Below are 11,647 nucleotides of genomic sequence, written 5' to 3' on the forward strand. Positions count from 1 at the left end.
ATGAATGAACTATGTAGTTCACAAGATGTCATATTTAATGATTCAATGCTACGTGTCCTTTCTTGGCAGGATCAAGAGGAAGTTGACAGGCAAACCAGGCAGAAGTTGGCTGCCAAATGTTGCAACCCTGCCAAATAATGATGTTGCAACCCTGCATCAATGGATTGATGAATGAATGGATGACGAGATGAAGAAATGAACTATGTGGCCCACAAGAAATCATATTTAAGTAGTCAGTGCTACGTGTCCTTTCTGGGAAGGACCATGAGGAAGTTGAAAGGCAAACCAGGCGGATGTTGCCTGCCAGATAATGATGTTGCAACTTTGATCTGACACATGTTGCCATAGTGACAGCCAAGTATGGCCTCCCAGAAGAGAGAAGCAAAAATGAAGATGGAGTTGTTTTGAGAAGGCGATGCACTTGTTATGTCATCTGTGGAAAGGGCCTCCAAGTCTCAGGCGTTGACTTGAGCCACACAATTGACAGATCTCACACGAAACTCACAACGCAGATGATTTTTCTCATGCTAATTTCTAAGCTTCCTCTGGTGTGATTTGATGCATTTTTACACGTAATCCTTTTAACAAGGATTAGCGTTTCAAGATGCAACAATTCTCTGCATCAAAATGAGCACGCAAATTAAAGTTGAAGCATGGTATGGCATGTTTTATTTGTCAAAAATAATCAAACAGCTAAACTCATTCATACAGTACGTACATGCACCTAGATTTCTGATGACCCTGATGAAGAACTTACTCACTCAATGTAAGACTACATAGTGTGCTCAAATTACTAAACAACTGTTTACTGAGCACACTTGTACTAAAATGAGTATTCATTAAAAGGAGTGCACAATCCCCCTAAAGAAGCTGAGCTAACTTGGGAGAACTGTCTGTGGAAAGTGCAAACAAGACGAACAGGAATCGAAAGACTACTGAATACATTGATAAACATTTGATATTTTCTGTTCTTATCAGTGTCATTTCTTTTTGACATGTGTGTTTGACATGTGTTTTTGTCTTCCTCCACCGCGATTTCTAAGACATTTCTTTAAGTCATTTTGTTTTGACCGAGGGAGCACTTGTTCTTAACCTTCTGATTTGTTAATGGCACAACAACAAGATGCTTATACTTACTCTGTGCTCCTGCACTTGAAACACATGTACAGTACAGTATATTTTGGAGGAAAGTCTCTACAAAAGACCAAACAGGTCCCAGGGGCAAACTGTGGCATTTTTCCAGGATAGAAAAGAACAAAAGGGACATCCCTGACCCCAGGTCAAACTGCAAGTTCAATTGTTTCATTTGACCTTACGCAAAGACACATGGCTGCTTAAGTGTTTCCGTGGACTGGCTCGGATGGGAAGCCAAATCACTTACAATGCCACGGTCATGAGTTCAAAATGTCTCTCTTGTACACAAACAATTAGAGCACACAGCATCATTCTAGTTACAAATATCTACCATTATGAACAAAACGAAAAAGGTTTACATTTCTCATTTTATTAAATATCGTTATCTTCCTAAAATAATGTCACAGTCATTGTTTTCACGGTTTTTTTCAGAAAACACCAAAAAGTTAACCAAAACTTGAATGATGATTTAGGCAAAAAACAAACAAACAAAAAAAACAGATAGCCTAGATCTAAATCTATAACTAACTGGATCCACATTTCTGGATAAAGTTCAGATATCTAATTCATTAGCAAATGCAAGCAGTAAGCCTACACATGCAGAGGCCTTTGGATGCAGTTCCAGACCAGAGACAGTCAGAGACCTGTCCACAGCATAGCTGTAGGCAGGTTGCGGTAATGTCTCGCCGGTCGCCGCAATTTCATACATTTCTCATGTGCGTGTGTGAAGTCTGTCCTTGACATGCGGTGTACACTGTGTGTCCTCTCACAGGCTTAAAAATAGTCTGGTTGAATAACTTTTATTGTCGCTCCTTGTTGTGAGAGCTAATTGTTGTTTCCTTTCGGATGTCCTGACTCTTATGCTGACTTCAGGATGACTGCTGGATGTTAAAAAAAAAAAAAAAAAAAAACATTCACTTAATGTTTTTAAGAACGAAGGGAAAAACATGTGTGTATATTGGACGTTACATACTGTATTCAGCACCTTGTTAAATATATCTTCTATATCGGTAGTACTTCTATAGCCTATTATAAGTAAACAAATGAAACAAAATCACCTGAAACCAAAACTTTGATGCATATTTCATCACAAGACTGCATGGGAATATTGACTTCTAACATGCCTGGAAAGTGGAAATGCATAGGCCTACATATGTGTAGCCTATACATCTTGTTTGAAGTAAAAGCAAAATCAGCGCGTATGTAATATCGTCCATCTCCTGCAGGACCTTAATAATGTTCTTTCAGAGGGGAAGCACTGACAGAAAGAACATTCATGGAGGGGAGGGTAGAGTGGTGGAGCGTCGTTCCGGGACACCCTGCTGCGATGGAGACCCCACGTGTCCGGCCCAAAAACAATAGGCAAAAGGTCAGCGCTGTACCCTTGGGGTCGCATTGTTGAGAGAGAGACATCTGCTGAACACATTCCTGCTGCCCGGCTCCCAGAGTTCAAACGCCAAGCAGCACCTCGCTGAGGAAATACCATGTCAGGAGAGGAAACCGAGGCTTGCACAGGGCCCTGTACATCTCAACAGTCACGGTCAGGCTCTCACAGACAGGCTGTGGGATAGTAAAAATGTCCTCCGCTGCTCTCTGCAGTTGCATTGAAACAGATTCTGGCAATAAAGTTTCTGTTTTTATGATGTGTCTACATATAAATATTTTTTTCTATGTAGGGGCCCTAGCCTACATGTTCACACAGTGTGTCTAATCCGTAGGCAGCATGCTGGTTTTAAGGACAAACTTGAAGCAGCACTAAGGATTTTAAATGAACATGCTTTGTTACTACCTTCAAGGCAGTTGCGAACATTGACAACACAAACGTATGGGTGGCACTGAAGCAAGAGCTTTCTGGCACTGAAACAAACTCTTGATGACGTCACGCGGTGAAACCATTTCTCACCACAGAACCACATCGTGCAAAGCCTTGAGCAGCTACTGGGGGCAACAGGGTGGCATGTGATCTGTCCACCCATCATACAGTAAAACGCAAAATGTTGGTAGTTCCTGCATGGCTTTGCTTTAAGCTGTCAAAAAGTATTAGCGGATTGGATTTCCAATGGTAAGGCTATCGAATGCAGCAAAAACAATGACGGATGATGAATGAACACACCAGGCAATGGAAGATTGTAAAAAGTTTTACTCATTTTCCATAAAATGGATACAAATTATACTGCGGTAATCTTCAATTGTAACTTTGTTCTATTCGGTAACAGAAAAACAAAACAAAACAAAACAAAACAAAACAAATAAAACAGAACAAGAGACCGGCACAGTGTCCACCACTGTGTGTTCACAGCTTGGCCTTTGTACACTGACAGTGCTGCTCATAGAGAAAATATGTATTTATCTGCACAGCTGGAGGAGAGGAAGGGTTACTATGTCAGCTAACATAACACAAACGATAAATAGCAGCACCATACCAAGATATCCGGAGGCCCACAAAGATTAGACAATACATGAAGTAAAATGTACATAGTATTGTCTTTGTGTAAATGTAATGTATCCACAGCTGTGCAGTGTGCATAGGATTGAAGAAAATTATGCATAGGACTGAGACGCTGAGAGAAAAAAAAATGAAATGTAACAGGCACAACAGACTGAGGTGCAGGACTCGCAGGAAACATGCTGACAATATACTTTTTTTTTACGTCAACTTGGGTCCTTGGTGGCAGAGACTGCTGACACTATCAACTGTGACACAAAACCCCATGACGTCAGTAAGCCAATCAGGAGTATGCACCAGCATCTCACTCAAGTCCTGACCTCCGAGAGTCACCATAACAACAAAACAAAACAAGAGATCAGGATCATGAGATGTGAATGATTCAGCACACTGCTGTAACCTCACCTTGGCATGATGACGCATTTACACACCAAAAGTCCTCAAACATGTCATGGCACATGAAGATAATCGCTCTAACATGATAAACTAACTGACAACCACAAAGCCCGATTTAGACAAGAATGTATGGAGGACTACGGCTGATTGAGGGCACACCTTGAGAGAAACTAAGGAAGAAAAAGCCCGAGGGGGAACAGCATGTGCTGTTAGAACATGATGCCACGTCTTTTAGCTTTCTTTAGTCCTTAGTCACATCTTTTGTCCTGCCTTTAGGCCCGACGCTCAGTGTGTGAAAGCCACTGAGTTACCCATGCCCCACTGAGTAAGACCTTTGGCCTCACTTACTCAATACAATTCATGGAAGTGAATATAGTTTTACTTGGAAGACCCTGTAAGGGGGAGAAAAAAAAACGATGGACCAAACCCAAGTAACGTGAGGAGGTGTGAATGTTTCTACAAGTGACGATGGATCTCCTTTGCTTCCATGGTGGCGGCTATGTTTTCATTCAAAACTAGTTAATTCCCATACTCTGGAGTCCGGGCTCCCTCGGAAAAGACACTGGGTGTCAAATAGACACCCTGGATTTAGTAAACTTTTAGTATATTCCCAAAAGGATTTGACAAACAAATACAGTTAGTGAATGAGAACTAAGAAGACCTATGACATATGAGGAGGAAGAGCAATGGTAGTCATCATCAGGGCACCATTTTGACAGGGCTTGAAAAAAAAGGGCCACAGAGTTTGAAAAACTGAGATGGAATTGAAGGTGTAGCAAAAATAGTATCTGCAAGATTTACCTGATTCAACCATTTGCTATTCATGTGATGTGCACTGTACAGTACACACACATTCATATCAACGAGTAATGTCAGATGGTGCTCATCAGACAAGCCATTTCCTGATCTATTACATAACATTGCCAGATTGTGTTGAAAGAAAAGTTGAATACTAAAGATCATGGGAGACTAGAAGACATATTTCATAGGGCATTTTAGGGATAAGAATCAAATCTAAGTATTCCAAACAGCAAACTCCCATACAGCAGGTTTATGCTCTACCCAATGTAGTAGTTACTACAAGTTACTGGACATGAAGGACCCAGATGTCTAATCGAGCATGAAAGAACTGCAGTTCTGAGTAAACCGATAAGTCAGGTAATGATACATTTAGCGAGACCCTGTGATCAAGTTTTTTTTTTTTTCTTCACAGCATTGTCATTAACAATCCTCAGAACTACGGAATAGACCCATCACGTGACAAAACACAACAAGACAAAGAGACAAGAAAACAAAACTGAGGTTTGGAGGTTGTATGAAGCAATACTGTGGACGAGGATAGCAGTCAGCTCTGACCCTCTCGCTAAAGTCCTTCTTTTATCATGAATGTTCCATACTCCCACAGTTCACCTCCTAAGTGCTCTAAATACACTGGACTTGGGCTTAGTTTTCTTGTTTTCTTGGTGTGTGTGTGTGTGTGTGTGTGTGTGTGTGTGTTTGTGTATGTGTGTGTATTGCAAAGATCTGAGAGCATGAGGGCAAGCGTTTTCTAGTGTGTGTGTGTGTGTGTGTGTGTGTGTGTGTGTGTGTGTGTGTGTGTGTGTGTGTGTGTGTGTGTGTGTGTGCGTGCGTGCGTGCGTGCGTGTGTGTGTGTGTGTGAGAGAGAAAGAGGGATGGAAGAAGGGTGCAGGGATAGAGAAAGTGATTGCATACACCCTGGGCTTGTCCTCTATTAGACTACACCAGAGAAATGTTCAAGCTATCGCATGACCTTGGACAGTTCTCATTAACAACTAATAGTTTCAGTAAGTCTTTGATTTCAATGACCTTTCGAACATTTGGTGACACAAAATATGCATAGTCTTATTTCAAATCCTCTACAGTAGTAAAAGTTGTCCAACAGGCGAGGACCAATACAAATTGACCAATAGAAAGACTCCAAAGGGGAGGAGGCTACAAAAAGCCGCAGTATAAAAATAGTGAACCACAATCATCTGTTACGAGAATAGACATCATCTCTTATGACACAAAAAGAATTGCATTGGTTTGTGGGGTAGAAAGTTGGTGCTTTTTTTCTTCTTCTTCTACTATTCTTCCTTCTTCTTCAATGCGCTTCTTGACCTTTGCTAAGTAACCTCAAGAACTTGCAAACATCCAGTTTCCATGTACATGTGTACGTGTGTGTGTTTGTGTGTGTGTGTGTGTGTGTGTGTGTGTGTGTGTCTGTATGCACGTGTCAGCACATCAATCCAGAAGGGTGTTTGTATTGCGTCAGTGTGTGGGTCTCTGAGCCCTTTGTGTCCGGCCATCAGTACATGTCCCTGTAGATCTCCTGCAGCAGAGGATGCAGCGAGGTCTCCGACTCTGTCTTCTTGATCTTCTGGACCAGCTGGGCGTTCTCGGTGACCAGCTGCCGCAGGTCGGCCATCTTCTGCAGCAGCTTGGGGAAGATGTAGCTGGAGTCGGGGTGGTTGACGCTCAGGTGCTGGTTGAGGGCCTGCAGGATGCCGTCCTGCATCACCTCCACCTGCTTGATGTTCATCAGCCCCGGTCGGTCTGGAGGCACACAAGATATGCAGTCATACAGTCAGTGGATTATTTTAGAATATGATTATTTTAGAATATTTTTTTCCTTATCTATTGTATTTCTTTTTTCTGTTTCTATTTTATTTTCTATTTCAGTGAAAATAAATCCAGTTTGGTAGTGCTGTGTATACACAATGAGTGGTGGTTCATTTCATGTAAGGCTATCTTATTTGCATCCTGGAGTCTTGGTGTCTTTCTTGTGTTGGACTATTTCACTCTGATGTGTGTGTGTGTGTGTGTGTGTGTGTGTGTGTGTGTGATAAATACAGATGGGTGTTTGTTTCTCTGTGGGTCTCTGACCAGTCCAGTCAGGGTTCCCACACCACACTACACTACACTACACTGCACAACTGTGGCCTTTTCCAAAGCAAAATATATACATTCAAACACTTTCAATGACCCATGTATATGTATCCAAAAACATTCATGGCATCGTTTGGCATTGGCGTTTATTGGCGTTCACGTTCATGGCATTGTTTTTCTTGCTGTCAAATTCGCACATTTTCCGAGATTTCACGGACCCCGTGGGAACCCTATCCAATACCATGGCACTACACTATCTGTATCTCGAACGGGGAAATAAACAGGAACATAAACATCCAGCCATTCTCCCTCACCTCCACAGAGGATGATGGCCGCCACGTAGAGGGCCAGGTCACTGTCGTCCAGCTCCAGGGCGTTGAACTTGACGGCGAACTCAAACTTGGGCTCCATGATCTCGCTGAAGGGCCTCCGCAAGCTGCGCAGGAACTCCCGCGTCACAAAGCCCCTCCCGTTGGCCACCAGCAGCCCGTCCTTGTTCATGAGCGACGGCAGCATGGCGAAGATGGCCTCGTGCACCCCGTACTTGAGCAGCGTCACCTAGGGAACGACGGGAAATTGGGAAAATCTGAATAACTGATAAAACGAACATAGATTTTTTTAGTACAGGGAGCCAAGGCCTTGAACGAAAGCTTATCGAGAGCAAGTGTATGCTAACAGTGACATGGAAAAACATCAAAGGGACACGACACAGGAAAAAGGCTTGACGTGTCTAGATGCTGGAGGAAGCTTCTGATCTGTGGCCTTTTTACCTTTCCTTACCCTTACCCATCATTTCCCAATCTTGGGGTCGGGACCCCATGTAGGGTTCCCCTGAAATTCAAATGGGGTTGGCTGAGATATTGGGTATCTTACAATTTACCTGTGTAGCCTAAAAATAAACGTAGACCTCCTGCATGAGATCATCTTGGGTAACAAAGCTTGATCAACATTCCAAACAAAGCAGTAAAACAACCAAGCGAGGCAGTCAAACAAACAAACTTAGCTTGCTAGGACATTTGGGAAAAAGCAGAGATGAGATGCACTCTCTCTCATGCTGCTGTGAATGATTGAGGTCACCATTTTGTGACATCATCAATAGGGTCCCCTATCAAAAAAGGTTGGGAACCCCTGCCCCAACCAGACCCACGTAGACTATACTGTACGTCATAGTAAATGCGTGATCTCTGATGAGAGAAGACTGTGGTGTGTGTGAAGTTGAGGGCTCTGGCCATTTCAGTGTCCCTGACCACACAATTGTTAGTGTGTGAACGGAATAACTACCTGGTCGTTGAGGAAGAGGTCCACGAACCCTGGGATGCTCTTGGCGAACTCGGTGAGCTCCCGCACCGTCTCTACGGTGGTGCACTGGCAGCGGTAGAAGACGTGAACCCCGATCTCCTTGTGTGGGGGCGCCCCGTTCACCAGCTGGTTCCACACCAGGCCATTCTCTGCCTGATACAGCGAGTCCATATCATGGATAACAAACGGCTGTAGACCAAACGCAAATATCCATAAACATTCAGAAATGATCGACGTATGAGGTGCTGATGAACACAACATTTTTGCTTCTATCATACAGTCAAATGTGAGGCTATCTCCTTTGAAGCCAATGCTGTTGTTTGTATTGGACCGTTTAACACAAATGTCCTTGGATGAAACAGCAACACACTAATTTACCAAAGGCAAAGTGATACAGAGCTCTAACTACACAGCTCTCACTAAAAGATTAAATAAGCTAGCTTTTGGACCAACTTCAGACCCGATTTTCAGTCCATGACATTATGCCAGCAAAATAGTTCTAAAAGCTACAATAATATAGCAGTGGCAGAAGCTTACGAGCTTCTTTATTCACTCTTTAACCTATGACTTCACGTCAGCAGAAAAACAACCTACCCCTAACAACAACTTTAAACTGGTAAGAACTTACAGTATGTCTAAAATGCTAACTATCATACTTTTGTTTGTTCGTGAGGTTTGTAGTTTCTTTTTGCATTTTTCTTCACACCGGCGTATGGCCGTGGCAGCTCTTACCGAGGTGGAGCTGGTCTTGCCGGTGAGGATGCTGCGGGCCTTCTTCTTGGTCATGTTGAGGTTCTTCTGGTAGGCGTTGTTGACGCGCTTGGCCAGCGACTTGAGGTCCGAGGCTGCGGAGTTCTGACTGCACCCGTCTCCCGCTAGGAGTCCCGCGACCAGCTTCCTCTTCTCCGCCTCTGGCATACGGCCATACCGGATCGCTGTGGGAGAGGGAAGAGAGAAAGAGCAGGAGAGAGAGAGAAACAGAGGGAGAGTAAAGGAGAGGGAGAGAGAGAGAGAAGGAGAGAGAGAGGGAGAAGCGTGAGCTTCACCATCTGTTGTTCTGTACACAGGTCTTACATTCATCACAGTGTTCTCACACTCACCCTCACAAATACACACACACACACACACACACACACACACACACACACACACACACACACACACACACACACACACACACACACACACACACACACACACACACACACACACACACACACACACACACACACACACACACACACACATAAAGTTTCACGAGTAAGCTTCCTGTATGGTCAACTAGAGAGAAATAAATCTTGCAAAAACAAAACAATTGTGCTTGCTCTTGTAACTGATGTCTTGGACCTGTTGCTTTGCAGCTCCTCTCTGTCTCTGCACATCATGTACATGTTACTGTTACTGTGCTGTTACTGTGCTGTGCTGTTACTGTGCTGTGCTGTGCTGTGCTGTGCTGTGCTGTGCTGTGCTGTGCTGTGCTGTTACTGTGCTGTTACTGTGCTGTGCTGTTACTGTGCTGTGCTGTGCTGTGCTGTGCTGTGCTGCGCTGTGCTGTGCTGTGCTGTGCTGTGCCTCGTCTGTCCTGTAACCTTCCCCCCTCTTTTGCTTTTCAACGGCTCCCTCCCTCTTTCCTCCTCCCTGTCTTTCCTCTGAACCGCCTACACAGAGTCTCTCAGATCTTGTCCTTTTCCAAATAAATCGTGGGCGAGACACGCAGAGGGTCACTGTAGGCCACTGCATCATTCTGTTGCAACTGTTGATGAATAATCTGGGGATGTCACTTGTCAGCACTGATTCATAAGTCTGACGTAGTTGTGACCTGACAGTATCACACATTGTTGTGTACATTACCGGTAGGCTGATCAGAAAAACCTCTTCTTTCTGTCTAGTCCTTTCCTCGCCATCCTATCCAGCTCTCCCCCTTTACATGTTCTTGCTCTTTCTCCTCATCCATACTACTTCCTCTCTGTCTTCCTTTCTTCTCTCTTTACACAATCATTCTCTCTCTCTCCCTCTCTCTCTCTCTCCCTCTCTCTCTGTCCTCCTCCTCCCACAGTACCATCGTGGGACATGTCCAGCATCAGGCACTTCTGGAAACGGCAGTGCTGGCACTTGCGGCGGCTCTTCCTATCTTATCTCTTTACAAATTCATTCTCACTCCTTCACTCTCCCTCTCTCTCTCTCTCTCTCCTCCTCCTCCTCCTCCTCTCACCATCGTGGGACATGCCCAGCATCAGGCACTTCTGGAAGCGGCAGTACTGGCACTTGTTGCGGCTCTTCTTCTGGATTTTACAGCTCCTCTCGCAGCGCTCGTAGTCCAGCTTCATTCGGATGGTCCGCCGGAAAAAGCCCTGCGCAGAGACGAGAGCAGTTAGACCACAAGAGGAATCATGCGAAGTGTAACCGCGTCATCTCATAATACCACAATATCAATTAACCATTTGTTTACCAATGAGGAGTCAGATTGGATACTACAGTATACTATCTATAGCAAAATAGTAAATAGTATCCATCAAAGGTCCATCAAAATCCCTCATAAACTGATGTCATATCCTGATATCTATCCCTGTTCCCTGCTTTGGTCTGGGATAGATAAGTTAGGTCTGATTCACCCTGAGCCCTGGGTCATCTGCTGACCAGAGGACCCGGTGCCACAGGGGCTGTGTGCCTACTGGGGGACCCAGGACATTTCACCCGAGGAGGCCATAGTCCTGGGGATGATCCACTACCGTGTAAAATGGATGTGGATAGAAAGACACTGCTCTTGCCAGCACAGGTGCCAGAGAGTGAGACTGAATTGTGTCTCTGACTCTAAACACTCTAATCCCTACAGTCTATGCAGTGATCTAGGAGCCAATATATCATGAAAGTATATGCTGGCCTGCCAGTGTGGTGCCACACAGGAATGGATGCAGACAGTTCAGCAGCTGTACTCAACAAGATTCCACCTCATAAAAATCGCATGTAAGTATGTACAACAGGTCTGTCCATATGGAAAAGATATCATAAAGGGATCATCACACTGGACATGTACAATACTTGCATGCTACATCTGTTGTATGTTGTTGCATGTACATTTCATACTAAAATAGAACAATATACTTCAATATACAAGGAAGATAAAAAAAAAAACCTTCTGTGTTTCTGTGTATACATTTGAATTTGATACACCTTTTCCAGATATGCATGTTGCATACTGTAAGTACCGGTATACGATATACTGTAATACAGGGATATAACTCACTATATAAGCTGTTGAGAAATGACAGATCTGAATAGTTGTGAGAGAGAGAGAAGTCCTCACCTTGCAGCCCTCACAGGCATGAACCCCGTAGTGGAAGCCTGAGGCTCGGTCGCCACAGATCCGGCACTCCACGTTGATCCCGGCCGGGTCGTCCCGCCCCAGCAGCAGCTGGTCAGTGAGCGACGGCGGGGACGTCTGAGACAGATCTGCTAGAGAGACAACACAGAGCGGTTCATTTC

At 44.2% G+C, this 11,647-nt stretch overlaps 1 protein-coding gene across 1 annotated transcript in view; it reads right to left on the reverse strand.

Annotated features, from left to right (window-relative positions):
* Positions 1-6,140: 6,140 nt before the first annotated feature.
* Positions 6,141-11,647, reverse strand: part of pparda (peroxisome proliferator-activated receptor delta a) — a gene marked incomplete in the record, with an annotated part of 21,196 nt that continues 15,689 nt past the window's right edge. Inside the window, 6 exon segments of the mRNA XM_062546130.1 lie at positions 6,141-6,532; positions 7,180-7,423; positions 8,147-8,353; positions 8,897-9,099; positions 10,377-10,515; positions 11,469-11,614. Coding sequence (XP_062402114.1) covers positions 6,285-6,532; positions 7,180-7,423; positions 8,147-8,353; positions 8,897-9,099; positions 10,377-10,515; positions 11,469-11,614 — 1,187 coding nt within the window.

The sequence above is a fragment of the Sardina pilchardus genome, chromosome 9, assembly GCF_963854185.1.
Source record: "Sardina pilchardus chromosome 9, fSarPil1.1, whole genome shotgun sequence".
In the NCBI taxonomy this organism is placed as follows: Eukaryota; Metazoa; Chordata; class Actinopteri; order Clupeiformes; family Clupeidae; genus Sardina; species Sardina pilchardus.